Consider the following 24,575-nt stretch of genomic DNA (forward strand, 5'->3'; position numbering starts at 1 on the left):
GCTTTCCTGAATGAAGAGTTAGAAGAGGAGATCTATATGGATCAGTTAGAAGGGTTCATTGTGGATGGTCAAGAGAACAAGGTGTGCAGGTTGTTAAAATCATTATATGGCCTAAAACAAGCACCTAAGCAATGGCATGAAAGGTTTGATAATACTTTAACATCTAACGGTTTTTTATGAATGAAGATAACACGTGTGTGTATTATCGATATGGTGGGGGTGAAGCTGTTATGCTGTGCCTATATGTTGATGACATCCTGATCTTTGGATCAAATCTCAATGTGATTAAGGAAGTAAAGAAACTTCTATCGAGCAATTTTGAAATGAAAAATTTGGGAGAAGCTAATGTTATTTTAAACATCAAGCTTATTAGAGAAGGTGATGGTGGGGTAACTCTATTACAATCCTACTATGTGGAAAAGGTATTAAGTCGCTTTAGTTTTAGTGACTGTGATCTTGCTCCCACGCCTTATGATCCTAGCGTGCTATTAAGGAAAAATCAAAGAATAGCTAGGGATCAACTAACATACTCCCAGATCATTGGCTCACTCATGTACCTTGTAAGTGCGACAAGGCCTGACATCTCATATGCTATGAGCAAGCTGAGCCGGTTTGTGTCAAACTCAGGAGATGATCACTGGCGTGCTCTTGAGAGTGTTGTGTTATCTGAAAGGTACTATGACTTATGGTATTCATTATACCGGACATCCAAAAGTGTTGGAAGGCTATTGTGATGCCAACTGGATTTCTGATGCTAATGAGCTTTATGCCACGAGTGGATATGTGTTTCTGCTTGGAGGTGGAGCTGTTTCCTGGAAGTCTTGCAAGCAGACTATCTTAACGAAGTCTACAATAGAAACAGAACTCACTGCATTGGACACTGCTGGAGCTGAGGCCAAGTGGCTTCATGATTTCCTGTTGGATTTACCGATAGTTGAAAAACCGATACCGGTTATCTCAATGAACTGTGACAACTAGACTGTGATCACAAAAGTCAATAGTTCCAGGAATAACATGAAGTCCACAAGGCATGTTAAAAGAAGACTAAAGACTGTCAAAAAGTTGAAAACCTCTGGAGTTATAACGTTGTACTATGTCCACACGTCGAATAATCTGGCAGATCAATTCACTAAGGGGCTGTCACGAAATATGATAGAAAGTGCATCGAGAGAGATGAGTATGAGACCCATGTGAAAGTCTACTGTAGTGGTAACCTGCTCTATGTGATCGGAGATCCCGTGAAGTAGAGTGGTGAAACAAGCTATAAGTAGATTGAGACGAAAGTTCCCTACGAATCTATCTCTGATGCATATCTTTCTTTCTGTAAGGTAGGATGGTATCTACCTTAATGTATTTCGAGAGTCTCATAAAGATAAGATGTTGTCCTACAGAACATCTTTTGAGAAGTACACCTATATGAGTCAGACTGCTAGTCACAGTCTATGGGACCTGGGTTATCCCTAAACACTCATGAAAGGCATAGAAGTGTGACTTATATGCTTCAAACAGCGGGGATGCTTGTTGCAACCTAGTACCAGCGAAGGATTTGAGTGAATCTCACCTCACATAAAACTGTCAATTCAAGGTATAGTCCATTGTTCAGTTGTGACTGAGTGAAACACTTGTTCTAGGTAGATGTTCAACTTAACAGTCTCCATCAAAACACTGGTATATCAAAGAATTGTGATTCTGAAACTATACAGTTACAAACCCTAGAGTTTGGTGGGGATTATTGGATTTATTATGGGCTAGGCCCATTTATATATTTAATAAATCAATAACTCTATGGCTTGTAATTGTGGGTATTATTATTTGTACCGGATTGAAAGTTAAAAGGACGTTGACTCAACTTAAATGATTGAAATTAATCCGTCTAATTTGAGAGGTTGAGAAACGGACAAAAGCGTGCCACACGTGCACGCGCGCCACCGCCGCCGCCGGCCGGGCTTGGGCTCGGGCTCAAGGCGGGGCGTGGCGTGTTAACTTTTTAGCACCCACTAACCACGGGAGTTTCAACTAAAAGTCGGCCTGACTCCTGATCTCCCGGGGTCTCTCTGTCTTCCCAACGCATGCCTCTCCGATTTCCCTGCGAGTCTTTCAACTCCAGTTAAAGAGAGAACACACGCATTCTGGAAGATTGATTCAGTTGCTTGATGGCTTTCCTCATCTCGTAACTCTGCTCGCACGGAGGAGCGAGAGGGCAGGTGCCTTCGAAGCCCTTGTCGTTCGGGACCTTGCACGAGGGATCGGCAATTAGGTTTTTGGGGAGCGTCTACGCGACTACCCGAAGAGCCGCCGTCACCAGTCACCATACGTCGTCTTCTTCCCGATCGCTGATGGAGAGAACACCTTCTTCTTCTACAGCATGTCGAGGGAAGTTGCTGGAACTTCGGAATTGCGGATGGGAGGGTATGATCGTTTCACCTTCTCTCTGTTTTACGTTCTACATGTTTCAGTAGTTCATCAGTTTATTTCATATGTTCAGTCATGTCAGTTCATAAGATATCTTATGTCTGTTCCTGCTAGATATATGCTCTACGTATGTGTTTCCTGTTTATAGTCCTGTTGTTTCGTATGTAGCTTTATGCTTGTTGCAGATATGAAATATATATCTTTCCATGTGTTTCTCTTTGTTATGTTTCATGATCTTCATATGTTTCACATGATATATGATCTAGCATGTATTTTTATCATGGATATAATCAATATCATGATTTCAATGATTAATAATTCTTTATATATCATCATCATGCTGTTAATTTATGGAATTAAAATGACATGGAAAATGCCTATTATCCTAACAGTTCGTCCCCTTCATGGTGGGCCCCATCTCCACCGTACCAGAGTTCATGTCCTCCGCCCTGCACGAGCTCCAGGTGCGAACCGAGCCTGCTTGCAACTATTCTAAAACCCTAACCAACCTTTATATTTCCCCCAGAACCTTGGGTATGATTCCCTCCTCTTTCGTTTGTATCCAGGCCTTGGAAGACGAATTGGGAGACCCCGGCGACGAATTCGACGATGAGCTTTGGTAATCCCATGATTCATTCTGTTGTGTCGAAGTAACAATCCTTTTCCCTGTGCCTATTAATGTGTGGATGTGTTTTTGCAGTGTCGATGAGCTCAAGGTGCTCTCTGAGGAGGAGTTGGTGGAGCGCGCCCTCCAGGAGGCTATGGAGGTCGCCTCTACTGATAATCAGCTTCCTTTAATCACTTTGTTTTGGATTGCATTTTCATTTGAAGCTTTGATGTTTTTTTCTTTCTTTCTAGGACTCCGATTCTGGCACTCAGCCACAATCAGAGGATCAAACACTTGATGGAGGGTAAGTGGCTGCTTTGACCATTGCTGGTTGGTCCACTTTGTGGTTCATTTGTTATGTTGTTATGGTCATTTAGGCAAGTCATAGATGCAACATTGGCATAGGACCTTCATTAGCAGCTAATAGTTCACAGCTAATATTAGCTGGCTACCTATTAGCTTGGTATTGTTTGATTCCACTAGCTAAAAGGTGGATGCATTAGTGATTTTGTCTATAATTTCCTTCCTTTTCCATTTGCTATTGGTAGGGCATGTGGATAGAAGTAGGTGAGAGAACAATAGTGCCTTTTTGCAATCTATTAGCTGCTATTAGATGAGTTGGGACTTGGGATAGCTAGTGAGATAATTGTTAGATGGGTGCCGAGCTAACAATCAGTTGACCTTTTAGCTAGGTTCATTTGGATCCACCCAGCTAATTTTTAGCAGATAACTATTAGCTGGTGGATCCAAACAGGGTTTTAATGCCAGTCATTTTGGCATTTGTGTCCAGTCTCTTTCTCATGATGTGTTATTTGGCTGTTAGAATCTGATGTATCCTTGGATTTGCCATATACAGAATGTCAGCGAATCCAACACCTACAAATGAGGCCCTCACACTAAGCCCATCGGCTGAAAGAGAGAGCTCTGGATTGCCTGCTGAAGATGTGGCGGCCGTATTAAATGAACCACAAAGCAGCAATGGCAAGCCCAGAGGCAAAAAGGCAAAAGCCAGATGCAGAAAGGGGAAAACTGGAACCATCACACTAGATTCTCCGGTCGAAGGAGAGCGCCATGGATCAGCTATTGACATGTCAATTGTACCATTTGAACCAGAAGGTAGTGAGGGAAATGGAATGGTGCCTTCAAATCCACCAGCTGAAAATGGTGCCTCTGAATCACCTGTTGATGGTATGTCAATTGTTCCAGAGGGAACTAACGGACAAACAACATGTAGGAAGGGCAAAAAGAGAGGCAGACATTTTGATAGAGAGGTTCGAGCAGAGATTTTACATGTACGTCTATGTCTTTTGACCACCTTTTGTTTTTGTTAACAGCAATTGTTTGAGAATTCTTCTAACGCAGCTGCAGAATTGTTACATTAATTTTTCTCCATCCTGAACGAATTATGTTCATTATACATGTAACCTGTATTTGAGTAAGGTGCTATTGCTGATTAATCCATTCATCCATGTCCCTTGTCACTGATACAAATGCATATAGGACTAGTCTATTTAGGTAACACAGCCATCTGGCTACGAAAATTAATTTTGCAGTTACTCCTAATCTGTAAATCTGAAGACACTAGAAACCACAAGTCCATGGTAGATGTAAATGCTATAGTTTGTTGTTACTGTAATAGATGCAATATTCACAAGTTAAATTGTAAGGTATGCTTTTATTGAAGATTAGGTCTATTTTTGTATTAGTATCTGTATCCTTTATATTCTTCTATGCAAGTGGAACCTGCGATTTCTGTCATTTAACGTTGAAGTACATATGCCACCTCTGTAAAAAAAAATTTATGTTTTTGCATAATTATATCTTTTTGTTATTTCCATGTATCAGGGAAGCTATCTTACTAAAGCAGAGAAGTGGGTACAAATCAAGGTCAAGCAAGACGAAGACAAATTTGCAGCAAGGCTGCATTCTTTTAGGTGAGGCCGTTAAAAATCCATCACTGCATATTGTTAACAATCATATATCACGATTCTAGTGTAGTAGTGCACATACTTATTTGTTGGTTTTTAGTTATTCTTGATCAAATCTGGAATGTTATTATGCAAGCCATGATGAGTTGGCAATAAGATTCTAGAACAGATTAGAACTTTTGCATGTTTTTATCATTATGCACTTGACACCATGAATAAGTCTATTTCATTTTATCTCTTGCCACAATTTTATATGAATATGATTCTTTGGTTCAGTGGCAATTCTGTGAAGCCCAAAGGTTCCAAGTCATCATCTGAGCGTGATCTCTTAAACTAATCGGTGCACCTTGGAAGGTTTGAACCATCTCAGTTCATCTTAGCACCCATTTACACAAGCTCCTGTCTTTGGAATTTTAGTCTTACAATCTATTTTGTTCCCAGAACAAAGCTTTAAGATCTGACGAGCACAGACCTGTGGTCCATCCAGAAGTAATTCTTTGTGTTGAAATTTATCAGAAGACATATGCCTCTGTTAAGGTATACCTTATCCTTCAGTTACACATATTTATTGTTAATGTGAAGGCCTTAATTTTATGGTCACTACCATGCCTTGCAGTCCCAGGAACTTCTTGTGCTGGGAAGCCAATTCCTTATCGATCTGAGGGACAACATTTGTTGTTTGACTGAGAAGCTGATGAAGGTGGCTGGGCAACACGATCATTCTGGCTATTTCCTTATCGAGGTATGCTTTTCCTTTTTTGAAAATTGAATACGTTTCTGGATATTTGTTCTTGAAGAACTGTGGATAATTTTGGAATCTCCACTTTCTATGTCAGGACACGTTCTACAATGATACAAGACATTATTCTGCCACTGATTACAGTAAGCCTATACTAGATTGGCTTGAGAATTCCAGTGATGAGGTAGCAGAGAAGTGGGATGCTATAACATCTGGTGTTTTGAAGAAACGGCAAAAGGACTTGCTGAGTGTTTTTTTAGTATTTCTAATGTGTCTGAATTTAAATCTGAAAAAATGCAAATGACTCGTTTCTGTGACCTGCACTTCCGGCCTGGTGCTGGGTACCTCTACTGCCATCAGGTTCTCATCTTCTTTTGTCTTACTGTTTCAGATAATTTCATTTTCCTTGGTGAAAAGTTTGTGTGGTGGATCTGATTTTCTTCGTTTTTCCAGATCTTTTATATTAAAATTTTTATTTGGCTGTCATATCTCATATGTTGAAGTTGAATGTTTGTCGATCACAATATGAGATATGAAAACATTGGGCAGGGGTGCTTTATGGCACATTGCGCTAACCAGACAGGCTTGGTTCTTGTCTTTATTTACTTTCAAGAAAAAAAGATAAAAAGGATAGAATGTGATTATAAGTTGCTTTCTTATGCTATGTTTTTTATGGAATCTAACATTTATTATCTGAACTGCAATGCGTATGATTCTCCATGTTTGCTCATTGCTAATTTTAACTGCACTGCATTATTCATGGTGCAGCCCTACGGGGCCGGCAGCAAAACAAAGATATCAGATCGTTCAACCATGTTTCTTTCTGATATCTTGTTGCACGTTTTCAGGGCAACTGCAAGCACACAATCGTGATAAGGGACATGAGGTTGATCCACCCAGATGACACACAGAACCAAGCGGAATACCCTCTCCAGACATTCCAGTTGCAGAAGTGCTCGGTGTGCCAGATCTATCTCGCGACGAAGGTGACGGTCGACAATAAGTGGGCTCTGAACAACCCCTGCTACTTCTGCATCAAATCCTACTACCTCCATTACAAGGAGGACAGCACACTGCTATATCCTCACACTGTATATGATTTCATCCAAGAGTAACGTTTCTCCTTTTTTTTGTCGGGAAACAGTCTATAGTTTGTACTAGACTGTACATTCTTGGCTGCAAGAAATCCACGCGGAGTTATCAAGGTCTTGTTTATTTTCTCTCCTAAAGTTTACTTCCTATCCCATCGAATGTTTGGACATATGCATGGAGTATTAAATATAGACTAAAAATAACTAATTTCACAGTTTGTGACTAATTTGCGAGACGAATCTTTTAAGTCTAATTAAGCTATGATTTGATAATGTGGTGCTATAGGTTTAATAAATTCGTCTCGTGGATTACTGTAGACTTCTGTAATTTGTTTTATTATTAGCATCCGAACACTCTCACGTGATAACCCAAAACTTTACATTCTGGATTTAAACAAGGCATAAATGACTAGATGACTTGTAACTGGGTCAGATTTCCGTGTTCCAAACCAAACATTGGCGTGCGCTGGCAGTACTTTTATCGAGGGCTTAGGGCTCGAGGCTTTGCGCTGTCAAGCTCTGACGACCTGAATACTCGTTATCTGACGAAACTGAAGAGATGTTAGAGACTTTAAGCTGGGAAGACAGTAAAGATCAATGAACGGATGTGATGCGTCTAGGTTGTCGATGATCTGCCCGATCAATGCATGTCTGGCCGCATGTTGTATGAAAATCAGAAAAGTGGCACTAGCTTTTAAATACATTGGTATTTTTCCGAACTACTGGAGTACTCCGGATTTACGAAGAGAATGGGAAGTTGGGCTGAGAAGAAAGCACGCTCACTAGAAAATGCTAAAAAGCTGCGTCCATTTTCCCACGAAAAATAGGCCGTTGGGCGGGCAGCGCAGCGCGGAGGCCAGGCGAGCACGCAAACGAGAGGCCGTGGCGCGCCGCGGCCTTATCCGCAGTGGCCAACCCCCGCGCGGCCGCGCGTCTTCACGCCGCGCCACGCCGTCCGCGCCATGGGCCACCAATGGCCACCCCCACCGCCACCGCGCTCACCTGCTCCTGCCGCCCCTCGCCCTCGTCCCCCGCCGCCTTCCACCGGCTGAACATCTTCGCCCCCGTCTCTCCTCGCCGCCGCCTCCGTCTCCCGCCGTTGCACGGTGAGTCCCAAACCAGACCTTCGCGCGAGCCTTCCCTCCCTGACGAGTGACCCGTGCCGCGACGTGTGTTCGTGCGTGCGTGCTGACGACGCGTTGAACCGTGTGCGCAGTCGGCGATGACTCCAAGGAGGTGGAGGCGACGGCTGCCGCCTGTCTCCCCGAGGAGAGGTCTCAGGCGGATAAGATGGTCGACGGCATGGACTTCGGGGTGCTCTGCAACGACTTTGAATGCATAAGCAGCCCCTACGTGGAGTCCACGGCGAGGCAGATCGCGCGGGACATCCTCGAGCTGCGCGAGGACAACCGCGCATTCAACAGCTACGCCGTCTCCGTCAAATATAAGGTGCTGATCATTGCTCATGTGATCCCGTCTCATCAGTCGCTCTGCTACGCGAATTATTTTACATTTCATGAACACGGCTCTGAGACTTTCAATTCGAGTTCTCTTACATCAATATTCACTTCGGATTTTTGCACTTGAAAACTTGAAGGCGGTCGTTTCCTTAATGAAGATTTTTGCACTTTGGGTTTCAACTCTAGCCTACCCCAATTTGTTTGGGACTTAAAGGCTTTGTTGTTGTTGTTGTTGTTGTTTTCCTTAATGAAGTTGAGAGCATAAACGAAGTGTCAAAATTTCAACTACGTAATGTTAGACAGGAGATCGTTTGTCGTTACTAGTAGTTGACAGTGACTGATCACTTCGTAGCAAATCCTATGTTAGTATGTTACCTCTTTGCCTTCGTGCATAAGTTTTTTGTAAGGTAATTGCTCGTATTGGTTGAGTGGAACAATTAGAACATGGAAATAGGCAAAACACTAAGACGTTAGTAATTATGTGTTCGTTCCTTTCCATGGAAGAGAACATATTACCTGCCTGTCTCTCAATTTGCCGATGGCCTAATTTCATCCTTCAGATGCTTGTATGCATGCTTCATGCTTATACTTGCTGTGCATATCTTCTTTCAGGACCCACTCAGGACATTTGTTGGGCGTGAGAAGTACAAGAGGCCATTATGGATCACTAAGGCATTGGAAAAGCCTGTAGTGGTAAGAATCGATCAGATTGTGATAGTGTCTACGACTCATATCATTGATCATTAGACTGGTTCCAGATAATCCTGCGGAATTAGATACTTCAATCCAGGATCTTAACCCAAATTTGTTGCACAACATGCCATCATCTTAAATGTTGGATACTTCAATCCAGTATCTTAACCCAACCTTGTTGCACAACATGTCATCATGTTAAATGTTAGATACTTCAATCCAGTATCTTAACCCAAACTTGTTGCACAACATGTCATCATGTTAAATGTTTCCAGCATGCCCCTCTACAACATTCAGAAGCATCTAATCAACACTCTTATTATTGTGTCAGACAGTCCAGGAAATGTCAATGCAATCGACAAGCAATCTGACCATTAAATGGGCATTCAGAGGGAAGCCTAAGAATCCATTCTTTGCAACCATGGGAGGAAATGTCATTGTCCGTGTTGAATCGCAGTTCGTCCTGAACCAGATAAGTGGACAAGTACTAGAACAGGTCGACTCCTGGGACCTCTCTGCCTCGTCTCTTCCAGCTCAAGCATATTTTTGGCTGTCCAGAAGGGTTTACTCCACTGTTGAGTCCGGGAAGGATACAATCGAAGCTGCTAAGAGCACGGCATCTGGGCTAACAAAGGGAGATCAGAATTTCGAGGCTTATCCAGATCCTTCTAGTGATCCTACAAAGGTACATGAACCTTTTCAGTTTCATAATTGTGCTGCTACATCACCAATCTCCAGATTATTTGGCTATCCTCGCTTCTGATACTCCAAAATTCTGATGAGGTCAGTTCAGTTACGCTACGCCAGTTATTCATTGCGTTGTTTTGGTTTTATTGGTGCAGTTCTTTGAAAGGCCAGATGATGGCTTCAATCAGGACGTGTACCAGATTGGGCTTCTCCTGGCCGTGATCTACTTCATTGTACAGTTTTTGAGAACGACTCTGTGACTGCGGACCAACTTCATCGTGAGTCGCAACCTGTCGAATCCTCCGCATGTAGCCTGTGTGTATGTATACATATATGCATGTAGATGCAGTTGTGTCTAGCAAAATAATATCATACAAGCATTCTGCCATCTGACCTGCAAGAGATTTGTGAGCTTCACTGCAGTTGATCTATTTCTGCTGATATTAGTTTGGCACGCCTTCCCTTTTTTTTTTTTTGTAGAGATATTTGAAAGAGAATATAATTGGAGGAATATTAATATATTGCATTGGGCCCCATGGCCTGATTATATAGAGTACATGGGACTAACATCTCACATGATTAGGCAATGTGGTACTATTCCTAATACTCTAACAGCCCCTAGGCTACCAGCCGAACAGGCTTGGTGCCGGCCCATAGCCGGCCCCTTAGGCGTCTATTCTAACACACCCCCTCAGTTGAAACGTCAGCCACTCTGCACGTTTAGACTGGACCTGAACTCCGTGAACACTGAAGTAGGCAGCCCCTTGGTGAAGATGTCTGCATATTGCGAGGCAGTAGGAACATGCAGAACACGAAGATCACCAATAGCAACTCGCTCCCGGACGAAGTGAAGATCAATCTCAATGTGCTTGGTACGCTTATGTTGCACCGGATTGGAGGACATGTAGACGGCACTGATGTTGTCGCAGTACACCAGTGTGGCGCGCCGAAGAGGGGCACGTAGCTCCAAGAGAAGCTGTCGCAGCCAAGTCGCCTCTGCAACTCCGTTAGCCACTGCGCGATACTCGGCTTCACCACTTGATCTTGACACTGTATTCTGGCGCTTGGATGACCACGAAACAAGATTGTCGCCGAGGAACACTGCATAGCCCGAGGTGGACCTGCGAGTGTCCGGACAACCAGCCCAGTCAGCGTCGGTGTAGACAACAAGATCAGTCAAAGTAGACGATCGCAGCAGAAGACCGAGGTGGAGTGTGCCCCGAACATAGCGAAGAATCCGCTTCAGGGCAGCAAGGTGAGGCTCTCGAGAGTCATGCATGTGAAGGCAAACCTGCTGAACAACATATGCAATATCTGGGCGAGTGAATGTCAAGTACTGAAGAGCTCCTGCAAGACTACGAAAGTCTGTAGCATCAGACACTGGGCCCCCCCTCAGCTGCAGCAACCTTAGAGTTGGTGTCAACTGGAGTAGAGCACGGCTTGCACTTAGCCATCCCGGCGCGATCTAAGATATCCAGCATGTACTGTCGCTGTGAGAGCAGAAGTCCATCGCCGCATCGTTGAACATGCATCCCGAGGAAGTGATGTAGTTCACCAAGATCTTTCATGGCGAACTCCCGCTGAAGAGCTGAGATGATCCGCCGAAGAGAATCTGAAGATGAAGCTGTGAGGACAATATCATCAACGTAAAGCAACAGGTAGGCTGTGTCTGATCCGCGCTGATAGATGAAGAGAGAAGTGTCTAACTTGGCTTCAACAAACCCAATGGACAGCAAGTAAGAAGCCATCCGACTGTACCAAGCACGAGGAGCCTGCTTCAAGCCATAGAGTGACTTCTTCAGAAGACAGACAAAGTCAGGATGAGCTGCATCTTCAAATCCAGACGGCTGCTGACAATACACTGTCTCGGTCAAGTCGCCATGAAGGAAGACGTTCTTCACATCCAGCTGGTGAATGGGCCAGCGGCGACAGAGCGCCAAGGAGAGCACCGTGCGAACAGTGGCAGGCTTCACGACAGGGCTAAAGGTTTCATCAAAATCCACACCAGGCCGTTGGGTAAAACCACGAAGAACCCAACGCGCCTTATACCGCTCGAGGGAGCCATCAGACTGAAACTTGTGCTTGAAGATCCACTTCCCAGTGACAACATTGGCCCGAGGCGGACGAGGCACAAGGTCCCAAGTGCAGTTCTATAGGAGAGCACTGTGTTCTTCTTCCATAGCTGCTCTCCAATTGGGGTCGGCAAGAGCACTACGGAAGGTCTTCGGCACCGGTGAGAGAGGCACGACGTGGTAGATAGAAGGCATCCTGAAGCCGCTCTTCGATCGTGTGCCCATGGAGTGCTGGTTGGCTGTCGGAGGAGCAGGAACCGCCCCTTTGGGCAGTGGGGCATCGGTAGCAGCAGTGGGGGCGGCCGGTGCAGCAGCCGGGCCGGCTGGGGCCGTAGTCGGGGCAGTCGGCAGCTCCCGTTGTCGACGACTGTAGACGTACGTGAAGTCGCTGGGCGGCCGGGGTGTCCGGAGGGGTGGAAAACCTGGTGGTGGCCCACGGGGTGCCTGAAGAGACACCAGAGAACCCGAGGAAGACGAGCCTGCACGCAGCGCGTCGGGCAGCTCTAGGGCCACGCGTGGCGCGGAAGAGAGACTCCTGGTGGCCGCGTGTGGCGCGGTAGATGTCCCTGACACCCGTAGGGCGGGGGGAACGTAGAGTGCGGGCGTCCGAGGATCCTCAGCATCCTCGGGAGGCTCCAAGGGCGCCCCAGGCACGGCCGCACGGGGACCGGCAGGGGCGCGGGTGGCGTCGAAGGTGCTGGAGGGAGTCCCTGTAGGTAAACACTTGTGCGACGGTCCAATAGGAGCGGGCACAATATCAGTACTGTCATCGGCAAGAAACTCGAGGTCTACTGGAGTACTAGGACCATGACGCTCAGTGAAAGGGAAGGCCGTTTCATCGAAGATGACGTGTCGGGAGATGATGACTCTATTGGATGATAGGTCAAGGCAGCGGTACCCTTTATGATGAGCTGAATAGCCTAGGAAGACACACAGGACAGACCTAGGAGCAAGCTTGTGAATAGTAGTGGCGGACATGTTGGGGTAGCATTTGCAACCGAAAACTCGCAGATGATCATATGTGGGTGGCTTGCCAAACAAGGCAAGATGAGGTGTGGAGAACTCTAGAGTCTTGGTGGGCAATATGTTGAGGAGAACAGTCGCCGTGGAGAGAGCCTCCGCCCAGTAGGAGGGAGGCATGGACGCCTGAAAGAGTAGGGAGCGAACAACATTATTTGTAGAGCGAATAATGCGCTCAGCTTTACCGTTCTGAGGCAAGGTGTAAGGGCAGAACATGCGAAGGTGGATGCCCTGGGTGAGGAAGAAGTGGCGGGTGCTGGAGTTGTCAAACTCTTTCCCGTTGTCGCACTGGATGGCTTTGACGTGGGCGCCAAACTGAGTGGAGGCGTGGGCGATGAAGTGAGCAAGCGTGCTGAAAGTGTCAGATTTAAGTCGTAAAGGAAATGTCCACAGATAATGAGTGCAATCATTAAGTATAACCAAATAGTATTTATAACCAGAGATGCTGACAACTGGAGAGGTCTATAAATCATAGTGAATAAGATCAAACTTGCTAGACGCACGAGAGGTGGACACATGAAAAGGTAGACGAACATGACGTCCTAGCTGACAAGCATGACATAAATCTGAACAATCCTGAATAGAAAAAGACACACTAGACACTAGCTTTGACAAGGCCTCATGACCGGGATGCCCAAGACACCGATGCCACAGTGGAGAGGAGCCCTGAGCGGCAAAGGAGAGTGCTAGTGGAAGGCGAAGTGGGTACAGTGGCCCGGAGCTATTACACCTGACGATCTCTTTCCGAGACGGAAGAACCTTCACAGAACAACCAGCGGGGTCAAACTCAACAGAACAATTATTGTCAATAGTGAATTGGCGAACAGAGATAAGATTCTTAATAATTTGTGGCGACACAAGAACATTATTAAGACGTAGAGAAGGTGATAACTCTGTGGAGCCAGTTGCAATGACAGGAATAAGGGAGCCATTACCGACAATAATAGATGAAGGGTTAGGGTACCGCAAAGGTTGAATATGTGAAAGAGAAGAAGACTGAGCTGTCATGTGTGAAGAAGCACCTGAGTCGAAGTACCACTCATTGTTCGAAGGAGGGGTCAGCGACGTCGTGCTGAATGATGCCGCGAGGTCCGTCGGGTCCCAGGAGGGGAGACCGGTCATAGGGTTGTAATACCCCAGAGCGACCCACTGACCGGCAGCCTGCTGGTGGGCAGCAACAAGCGCCCACTGCTGCTGCTGGTGTTGTGCCTGCTGCTGCGCCTGGAGGTGAGGAGGCACCGGGATAGGCGCCAGAGGTGGTTGAGGGCCCCCTGGCCACATCTGGATGGAGCTGGACCAGGGGTTGTAGAAGCTCGGCCAAGGGCGCCCCCCTCCGGCCTACTGCTGCTGCTGTCCAGCAGCTTGCTGCTGCTGGTTGTTGCTGGTAGGAGCCTTGGAACCCTGTCCTAAAGAGCCGCTGCTGCCCTGACCTTTGCCGCCGCCGCCGCGCTTGTTGCGGCGGTTGTTGGAAGGCTTGGAGCCCCCGCCATCGCCTCTAGAACCGGTGCTGGACGAAGGAGGAGCTACTGTAGGAGTCGTAGTGGCAGCAAGGGCAGCTGCTGGAGTCTCCTTGCGGTTTGCCATGGTGAGTTCCTCGAGGATGAGGTCCTCATGGGCCTCCACGAACGTGGGGAAGGGCTTGGCGCGGTGTAGTAGGGTGCCGACGTGGGCGAAGCGCTCGTTGAGGCCGCGGATGACGTTGAGGACAAGGGTACGGTCGGTGATGACCTCGTCGAGGGCCGTGAGATCATCGACCATCTTCTTCAGCTTGCGGCAGAAATCGGTGACGGAGAGGTCGCCTTGGACGAAGTTGCGGAACTGCGTCTCCAGCTGAATGGAGCGGGCCTCCCGATTTCCGAGGAACTGCGACTCGACGGCGAGCCAGGCGTGACGAGCTGTGGAGCCCTGGGCACGGATGATCTCGCCAAGATCGTCCGTGAGCGTGGCGATGATCTAAGACTGGAGGCTCTTCGCGGACATGGCCCTGAAGCGAAAACTTGCCGAGGATGAGCAGGAATTGATCGCACCAACGGTTGAAGTTACCGGAGTCGACGTCGAGGACAGTGGTGACGTGGTTCCGGATGTTGCCGACGGCGACAACCTGGGAGTGAAGCTGGAGCAGCGCCACAGCCTCGTGGTGGAGCATGGCCGCTCGGAGATCGGCTGACATAGAGGCGCCTCCAGGCGGTGGAGAGGCGCCGCCCGATGGCTCAGGTGCGAGTGCAGCAGCGGCGGCTGCGCGTTCCATGGCCGCGTGCGCAAGGGCTTCGCTGGCGCGCAGGGCGGCGTCATCTCGCTCCTTGGCTGCGGCTGCGGCCTGCTGCTCGGCCTCGAGAGCGCGTGCCAGAGCAGCATCACGCGCCTCCTCCTTGGCCATGCGCTTACGCTCCAGGCGCTGCGCGGTGGCGGCGGCTTCGCTGGCCTGCTCATTGGCGAGGCGCCGAGCGACCTCGTCACCCTGGAGCGAGGTGGCGGAGCTATCTTCGTCGCCCTTGGGGGTTGGTGGAGAGGACGACCCCATGGGCGGGCTGCGCGGCTGTTTGCTAGCGCGCGAGGGCGCTGCGCGGCTGGTGCCAACGCACGTGGGGTGGGGTGGGCAGCGGAAGACCTAACCTAGTCTGATACCATAAAAGAGAATATAATTGGAGGAATATTAATATATTGCATTGGGCCTCGTGGGCTGATTATATAGAGTACATGGGACTAACATCTCACATGATTAGGCAATGTGGTACTATTCCTAATACTCTAACAGCCCCTAGGCTACCAGCCGAACAGGCTTGGTGCCGGCCCATAGCAGGCCCCTTAGGCGTCTATTCTAACAATATTAATTGGGCACTCAATATTTCAAGTTGCCAATTTACAGTTTTTTTTAATCCTCAACTCTTTTAGTTAGGTTCTTTTTTATGGAACATATCCATCAAAGTTTAATTTTCAACTCAACACGTGTGTTTATATTTATGGTTAATTATTTTTATACTTTTAAGTGGCAGATGGTGTGCTTACCGGCAATGAGGTGTCTAGTGGCATTTTGTCTACCTCAAGATCCCTTGGAGTCATAGGCTCTGTTCGTGTGCCTTTAAACTCGGTTTGATCTGTTTATTTTTTTTCATCTGGAACAATATTTTTCTCTTACAAATTCCTCTACCATTCCTTCAAACCATTTCCTCCAGAATTCAGACAAGCGAACAGGCCCACAGAGGTAGGGTGAATGTGTGCGTGTCCGTATGAGCAAGTGTACGGTGTATGTAGCTTTTGCATGTGTACTGTATTTGAATTAGTAATATAGGCCTTGTTCACATGTCCTTAAACCTGGTTTGATACACTTCTTTTTTCATCCGGAACAATGTTTTCTTCTCACAAATTCCTCCAGATTCATCCGGATTCCTCTAGAATTCCTCCAAGCGAACTAGGACATAATATAATAAAGTTGCGGTGCGTTGGTGAAAATCCGAGCGTGTACAAAATGACTTAGGCCTCGTTCGTTTCACGTCGTTCCTGTCAGGAACGATTCCTGGGAAGCTTGGCCTATACAAATTGTGTAAGCGTTCCGGCCAGGAACGGTTCCATGAAGTCATTCCCTGCGTACCGAACGTGGCCTTAATCGGGTTTTCAAACTATAGTAAGCTGACATTTTTGTTGCCTCGGAACATACGGATGCAAATAATCTCTTCCTTTCAAATCCTGAGCCAAGCTCGAGCACCCGCTTAGGCCACGTCGCCACTCGCCAGTTAGCCTACTAACTGTTGGATCCGGCAGGCAAGCAATGTGCTCCGTCCGATGCTTCAGCGGTTCGGGTCTCTGCCCGCTACTATGCCCATCCGACAGCTCGCGATGTTTCTCGGGCCGTTGGCCCGTCGTGCTCCCTGGTACCCTGCCCCCCTTCTCGATGCAGGGGAGAGCGGGCGGCAGCGAGGGCGCGGCGACCTTGCGAGGAGACGCGAACGCGTCCAGCCTAGGGCACGGGCGCCGCCGCCACAGGTGGCGCCTGACCGTTGGCCACCACTCAGCTCAGCTGCCTCGCGCGCCCCCCTCGCCAGTGCCCGCGCGGCGCCGGCCGTCAAATCTCGAGTCACACGCCACAGCGAGGACCTACAGCGGCGCGCGCTCCTTCCCCGCGGCCTGGTGCGGGGCCAAGAGGGCCGCGAGAAGCACCCTGTGCTGTATAGACGCGAGCGCGGCGGCGGCAGAAAGCGCGCCGAATCACGCCTCGAGCGCCGCCACCCCCCGCTCCTCGGCGTGAGGCGACGGGCAAGGCCGCTTCCGAGTCACAGCAAGAGGACCAAAAGACCACGAAGGGCTTACAGTACTCCATCGTCACCTTCGCCGAAGATCACGCCCACAGAGAGCTCTGCGCTCCTTCAACAAGGTAATCTCTAGCCAAATCCCTCCTATATGGCTATATCTAGCTCCTTCAGCTGGTTGCGCATCCCGTTTCTTGATGTGGATCTATGGCAGGTGTGGTTCTTTCTTCTCTCTATGGTTTTGCTGCTACGACAAGAAGATGAACAGTACAAGCTAATAAGAACTCGCACATTTGGCACTAATCCATGCAGAAACTTGTGAAAATTATAGGAAAAATAACTATAGATCCAAATATTGTGAAATTAATTTTGTTAGATTCATAACATAATCCTGTACCTTTTTAAAATATGTTTGCACATGTTACTCTAACCATGGCTCAGGATTCGTATTAAAGAGATTATAATGCGCACAACTTGAAAAGATGCAAAATAAATTGCCGAGGTCTCTACATATTTCAACACCAATTTTATTGGATCTGTTGTGATATGCCCTTAGCTTGAGATATCCATATGCACATGTATCTTTATGTTACAATGATTTATGTGCTTTAGTTGCCTTATTTTGGCTGGTTCATGTTCAAGTGTACAATATCTCTCTCTGAACATTGCAAATCTCATAGTATTATCTTTCAGAAGAATAGAGTTCTCTTTTGATTATGACATCAAGATTCAGGAATAAAACCTGCCTCGTACCTTTTTGATTGATTTATTAATAGGTCCACATGTATCAACAGTGGTACTTTACTATCTACCTAAGCTGGCATAGGACTACACAATTGCCTACATTTTACCAAAATCAATAAATACTTAACTATGCCATAGTTTACCATCAAATTTTTTATTTCTTTAGTTTCAGACAATTTGCAATTGTCGAATTCTCTTCTTCTTTATATTATTTATATTCTGCATATATTCTTAAGATATTTGCACTAGAACTAGAAGGCATTCGTGCGAGGAGCGAAAAAGCCCCTTGAACTCTTAAATTTCAACCTTAATTACCACATGCTGATGCTAATGATGTTGTTGCTTTGATGGTTGCTAATTTGATAATTGTGCAACTTGTTCTTGCTGGGAGTAGTCGTACTCATGTTGCAGCAGCAGGTGCCACTACTTTCTTGACCTTGGTATAAATTTTCAGATTGATCTCATGAATATGACTAATTTGGATGATGGCTGATCGTTTATGTCATATATGAAAACTAAGATTTGTTTCTATTTATGTGATACTACGAACTCCAGTATCATTTAGATTTTTATATAATTTTTCGGGTTATCTGAGAGAATTTGTCATGAAAATAGTTATAGGCAGAATAATATGATCTTGTGGTTAAAACACTATTTTTTTTCATTACAACCACACTTATGCCCTATTGAATGATTTGACAAAGGACCATACTCTGATCTACAGCCGATTTGTTTATAAAAGTGGATTGGTTTAGCAAGTATAGAAGTAGAACCTAGGTAACAGAGTTAAGTTCTAGCTTACCTCCTGGAACTTTGCTTTTCCTGTCAGTTGATGCTAACTTTTATTTTCTTTAACTGTAGACTGCATCTAAAAACTGATTGCTTCTTGGTGTGATCATATGTGAATGATTATTTTTGCCTATGCCATTTTGTATTTCAAGCTATCGTCCCATTGTCGTGACAGGTCAAACAAGGATGATGATGAATCGGAGAGTATGAAGGACAGTGAAGCTGACCTGGACAATGCTTGTCTTTGCACTATGGTACTGAAGTTGCATCACTGAAATCTTCCTCTCGGCCATGCCTTGTTCTTGATTAAAAAATCTTAATTGCTGAATTTTGCAGAAAGAAAAAGACACTGAAGATTTAAACATGTTCCATCATTACAGTGCCTGGGCAACGCCATATGAACTAGGGTCTAGGAGGGACAGATACTATGTCAAGCGCATTTTTAAAAGCACTCATAAAATCATTTGGGTTGAATTGTTGATCACTTGAGATTGCATTTAATGGCATGCTTTTAAACAGAGATGAAGATCCTATGTAAAGTACATTAGGCACTGATTTGTGCCCATGTAAAACCATTTGTATCTGTGATTGCATTTGACTACCTATTACTTTCAGTCATCAATATTGGTGTCTATCTACTTCAACTTTCATTTATGGATTCCTAGTAAGATTTTCACGGTTTGTGTTTGGTTACTTTGTTACACTGAGTCAAATATCGACATTTATCAGAGGATGATTCTATGAACAATTGCCCAGTTTGTTGCAAAAATCAGAGTTGTAAGGTTCCTCTGCAGATGGACATAATTAGAGACTTCAAAGACAACAAGTCTCGGACAGTAAAATTTATGCTGGTGGTTAACTTTTGCTACCTTCCGGATCAAGGCATTTTATTATATGTTAATATGTGTGCACCTGCCTTTTGCTCCCTTGGCTCAAATAATTGCACCAAGAGTATGCTACTCCATTTGCAATATTCAGGCATACAATATATATGTTTTAATATGTCTTAAGATCAGACAAAGCATTTGTGTCGAACACCACTGGCCCCATGCAGAGTAAGCGCGGCCGCGCGCATTTCTAGTTTATAATGTATTTGTATCTTCAATAAGTTATTGTTTATGGTCTGATTCCAGACAAATTTCCTTTTAAAATCCATATGAATTATGATGGCTCCAACAAGAATTGGATCTTGGCCATAGTGAGTACTGTCATGGGTGACTATGTTCGCCGGTGCTTCGAAAACAGCTTCCAGGCTGAATTCATCAGAAATTCTGCCAAACAGTAGCTAGGCGCTCTATCAAACAGGTTGTAAGCCGAATTCTCCTGGGCCTGGCCTTATCGATATCCTCCAGGGGGTGCATATGTGACGTTCTTTTGAGAATCCAAGGACACTTTACGCAACCTGATGCGAACAGGGTGTCTGCTGAGTTTGACTTGATGTGAGAATAAACTTTGGCTCCGTTCTCGTGCCCTTAAATCCGGCTTGATCTACTTCTTTTTTCATCTGAAACAGTATTTTCCTCTCACAAATTCCTCCAGATTTCTCCTAACGAACGGGGCCATTGTACAGAGTCTATGATGCGGATTGATTTTCCATGTTCAGTTAGTTGGCCATGCGCGGCGCGTCGAACGGCACCTCTCTAGGCCTCTTGCGTTTGGGGATGGCGCGCATGTGGGGCCGAGTGGCCATGGTCTCTTATAATTGTTGCTTATTTCAACATTATTTTTTGAACGGAAATGCATGAGACTGCCGATTTCTACTTTCTATTAGTCTAGTAATAATAAATAAGAATAGTTACAAAGTTTGCTAAGCCTGGGAGGTCAGAAGCCGTATAATTCAACAAGTGTAGTCACAGAAAAATTGTCCATTGCAGCACCAAAAACAGCAAGTTCGTGAGCGAGTTCTTCATCAGAGCTCGTGTGTTTGTGTGCGTGAGCTGAGAGTTCGCCGGCGACGTCGAACCGTCGTCACTCCGGCGTTGTCCGACAAGAGAAAGTTGTCGGCCTCACCATGTACACTCAATGGTATATTGTCTGAGCTCTACCAATCTCTTCTTTGTTTCAGTCCTTCAACAAGTGGAAAATAGATCTCACCTCATTGCAGACTGTAGAATTTGATGATTGTTTGGCACTCCTGTTTGCAGGTGCGGGCCTTGTTGCAAAGTCATGGCACCGGAATTTCAGTAAACGTCAGAGAAGAACCTCAATGTTGTGTTCCTCAAGCTCGATTGCAACGAGGACAGCAAAGTCGGTTGGGATTACTTTGCTCTCTCTTGTGTATTCACGACGCTGGTCTGTGCTCCGTGGAATATGGCATGCTGAAAAGCTCCTGCGCATGCTACTTGGGTAAAGGTTGCACCAACAATCAAGATCCTCGAGGACGGGAATGATGTCAAGGAGGTCATTGCTCCCAAGATCGATGAATTAGCTCGTGCTATCGAGACAGTGAGGTCAAGCCGAGAAATGACCTGAAAAATATACACGGATTAGCATAGTACAGCTAATGTACACTGTGAATGAGGCACAAAAAAAAAACCCTCCCTCTCTATGGAAGCGGATACTCAACATGCAGAATAGAGCTATTCTAGTTGTAAATAACCATTTCATGCAGTGAATGTGCTCATAATTTATCAGTCATCAAGACCAATGTATACTCATTGATATGGAGTGTTTGTCCTAAAAAAACTTTCCTACTTCATGAGGATACTGATTTTTTTTTAATGTTGTGATCCTAGTCTTCTGAAAACTATATCTCGGCATGCTTTGAAAACTATATATCAAGAGGTTATCTTGCTGAGATCTTTGAGCTACAACCACTAAGGTAGCAATTCCTATTACTAAATGCTAAGGGAATGATATCTTGGAATCCCTTGCTACAACACCTATTCTATATATGTGGAACTTTATTGTAAGCTACCTATGTACATTGGGAGATACTGTATGGATCAAAAAATTACCACAGTATGTTTTGGACATGACATGAACTGCAAAGAGCTGAAGAACCTTAGTGGCAAGCTGATACGAAGCCCCTGCTTTGCCAACTGTTAAATAGCTATGTTTTCAGCCTTCCTAGCTTCCACCATCTCCATATACAACAGTGGTGTTTCTGCTCGTTCTACATCTTGGCTTGCTCCCTCTGCCGATCCTCAAACCAAGTAGATCCAGGATTTTTAAATGGCAATTTTGTTCTCATCAGTGATCTGACCCTTTCTGCCTCCTCCCACAGTTCTTTCCCAGCATATATGTTTGACAAAAGTATATAGTTCCCGGTGTTCCAAGGTTCCAACTCAAATAGCTTGTTTGCAACAATTTCTGCAATCTCAACATTCTCATATGTCTTGCAGGCACTCAGGAGTGCACCAAGGGCCCCAGGATGTGGCCCCATTGGCATCGTCTGAACCATCTCGAAAGCCTCCTCAATCCTCCCTGCACGGCCAAGCATGTCAATGACACAGGCATAGTGATCCGCACGCCGCTCAATTCCATAATCGTGCACCATTGCCTCCCAATACTCCAGTCCCTTATCAACAAGCCCTGTATGGCTGCATGCAGTAAGCACACCAACGAAAGTGATCGGGTCAGGCTTGACAGCTTGAGCCTGCATCCTTTCGAACACTGAAAGTGCCAGCTTTTCATGCCCGTGAGTTGCCAGGCCACTAATCAGTGCTGTGTATGGATACGCATCAGGCTGTGAGATCTCCCTGAAAGCACTCAGTGCCTGCTCGATGTTGCCACACTTTGCATGCATATCTACTAATGCTGTAAGAACCTTCACATTCCTTTCGATCTTCTTCCTGTCAACATAAGCTCCAACCCACCCAGCCAACTCCGTGCTGCCTATCTGTGAAACCGCAGAGATAACACCAACCATTGTGGCTCCATCAGGCTCAATTCCAGCAGCCTCCAGATCCCTAAAGAGAGCAAGTGCTGCCTTTGACCGCCCAGTCTGTGCATAACCATTAATCATTGCCGTTCGGGCCACGAGATTCTTTGATGGCATTTTGTCAAACAGCTCGCGCGCATTCTGCACCAGCCCACCCTTGCAATACCCAGCAATGAGCACCGACCACGAGGCCGTATCCCTCGTCGGCATTTCGTCAAACACGCGGCGAGCGGAAACGAGGTCACCATCGCTGACGTAGAGGACCACCATGGCGTTCCATGAGACCTGGGTCCTGCCGGGCATGGCGGCGAAGAGGGACTCGGCGGGACGCACGGAGGCGTTGCGAGCGTGCGCGCAGAGGAGGGAGTTGAAGGAGACCGCGTCGGGCGCCGGGATGTGCGCCAGCGCGGCGTGAGCGGCGGGAAATTCCTCGCACTTGGCGTAGAGGTCGACGAGCGCGTTGGCGACGGGGAGGCGGAGCGGGAGGAGTGCGAGGCGGAAGGCGACAGCGTGCAGGGAGGCGCCGAGCGGGAGGAGGCGGAGCGACGCGGCGGCGTTGAGCGCGAAGGGGAGCGTGAAGTGGTCTGGGCGGACGGGCAGGCGCGGCATGAGGAGGAGCAGGCCAAGCGCGTCGCGCGGGCGCGGCTTGGAGAGGCGGCTGATGGCGCCGTTGACGAGCGAGCGGACGAGGTTCGGCGCGGTGGCCGCGGCGTGGGAGCGGAGGAGGTGCGCGTGCAGCGCGGCGGGGGGCGGTGGCGGGTGGTCGGAGGCGAGCGCGCGGGCCATGCGGTCGAAGTGCGCCTTGCGGATGGGCTGGGCCGCCATGCGTGATGGGGGAAAGAGGTAAGCGTTTGGGTTGCTTTTATACATCGGAGTTTTGAACTTCTGGGCTGGGCTCCTCTTTCAATCTGGGGTTGAGGTTTGCGGCCCAGTTTTGGGCCATCAGTGAATTCAGCCCAAACTTTGAGTTTTTTTTTTTGCGACGAAGCCCAAACTTTGAGTTATTGCTGCTCTTTTGTTTTGTTTTGTTTTCCTTTCCTTTAATTTCCTTTTACAACTTTCATTTTTTTTTCCCCTCAGCCAGGTGGCCTCTGCGTAGCACTACAATCAGATTATGGAGAGTACATTTCACCTCTAAGAGCAATCAAGTTCCAACATAAAAACTATCCGGAAGAAGCCTCTAGAGCACACCTCAATGCCACGTTGTCAGTTGTCAAGTTGACTGGGCTCCTACCTAAAACAGTCGATAGTGTGATCAGCCGGAACTGTCCTCCTTGACCTCTTGACCTCCTTGTCACGTTGGTGAGCTGATGAGGTGATCGTGACCAGGTGGTGGCCGAGCATTGGTGCTCGAATTGTCCCGGGGCAACCGGGCAAACGGCAGCGGCAATGGCACGTTGGCATGGCCAGCAGCAGCTGCACCTTGCACCTACTGCACCAACCAACCCCGGCAGCTGCAGGAAGGGCGCTGCAGTTGATACGCTTGTCTCTTTCCCGTCATCATTAGCTTCTTCACCCTCGCACATGCGCCCCCTGCCCCCCTTGCCTTCCCGGTTCCCGCTCGCTAATCGCGTCGCGTCCGGTCACGTCGCTGTTACCTGTGAGGCTGTACGTGACCTGTCACTCCCCACTCCAGCACTGACACGTAGGACGTACCATGCGCCTCACCTGGACCCACGTGTCAGCATCTCAGCAGTTATCTTTTCCGGGAGCAGTGGTCACACAAGGTTTAACCTTTAGGGCGCGTTTAGTCGGAAAAAGAAATTGGTTTTTGGCTATTGTAGCACTTTCGTTTGTATTTGACAATTAGTGTTTAATTATGAACTAATTAGGTTTGAAAGTTTCGTCTCGCGATTTCTCATCCAACTGTACAATTAGTTTTGTTTTTCGTCTACATTTAATACTCCATGCATGTGCCGTAAGATTTGATGTGATATTTTAGGGTAAAAATTTTTGAAATCTAAACCGGGCCTTAGTTTATACAAAAATCCGGTCAAGTTTAGACTGCGAATCAGTCATCAGTGCAACTACACTTCCTACACCCCCGGGGAACAAGGGGTGATACGATGTGTGGCATCACCTGCGATCCAGATATTCCTGAGCTGTCGGGTTAGACTTGTTTAGTTCCAAACTAAAACTTTACACCATATCACATTGAATATTTGAACACATACATGAAGTATTAAATATATAATAAAAAATAATT

At 46.7% G+C, this 24,575-nt stretch overlaps 2 protein-coding genes and 1 pseudogene across 11 annotated transcripts; 2 read left to right on the forward strand and 1 right to left on the reverse strand.

The window, feature by feature from the left end:
* The first annotated feature begins 2,809 nt into the window (after positions 1 to 2,809).
* Positions 2,810 to 6,936, forward strand: LOC136453848 (snRNA-activating protein complex subunit-like; annotated as a pseudogene).
* A 677-nt stretch (positions 6,937 to 7,613) lies between these two features.
* Positions 7,614 to 18,740, forward strand: LOC136450966 (uncharacterized). Of its 10 annotated transcripts, none has more exons than XR_010758497.1 (8): positions 7,614 to 7,883; positions 7,994 to 8,226; positions 8,850 to 8,930; positions 9,262 to 9,615; positions 9,773 to 9,895; positions 16,469 to 17,078; positions 17,168 to 18,137; positions 18,662 to 18,740. XR_010758497.1 is itself a non-coding variant. In XM_066451672.1 (6 exons), the coding sequence occupies exons 1-5, from the start codon at positions 7,751 to 7,753 to the stop codon at positions 9,875 to 9,877; spliced, it is 906 nt and encodes a 301-aa protein (XP_066307769.1). In that variant the 5' UTR covers positions 7,614 to 7,750; the 3' UTR covers positions 9,878 to 9,895; positions 18,662 to 18,740. The 10 variants fall into 10 exon arrangements, 4 of the variants coding, with proteins under 4 accessions (XP_066307769.1, XP_066307771.1, XP_066307770.1 ...); XR_010758494.1 differs by having other exon boundaries at positions 17,168 to 18,114; XR_010758496.1 differs by having other exon boundaries at positions 17,214 to 18,114.
* A 2,087-nt stretch (positions 18,741 to 20,827) lies between these two features.
* On the reverse strand, positions 20,828 to 23,194 carry LOC136450965 (putative pentatricopeptide repeat-containing protein At5g37570). The gene is made up of 2 exons (XM_066451669.1): positions 21,444 to 23,194; positions 20,828 to 20,954 (listed from the first exon to the last, which is right to left on the reverse strand). The coding sequence occupies exon 1, from the start codon at positions 23,192 to 23,194 to the stop codon at positions 21,602 to 21,604; it is 1,593 nt and encodes a 530-aa protein (XP_066307766.1). The 3' UTR covers positions 20,828 to 20,954; positions 21,444 to 21,601.
* Positions 23,195 to 24,575: the final 1,381 nt, after the last annotated feature.

This window comes from Miscanthus floridulus, chromosome 5 (genome assembly GCF_019320115.1).
Source record: "Miscanthus floridulus cultivar M001 chromosome 5, ASM1932011v1, whole genome shotgun sequence".
Taxonomy (NCBI): Eukaryota; Viridiplantae; Streptophyta; class Magnoliopsida; order Poales; family Poaceae; genus Miscanthus; species Miscanthus floridulus.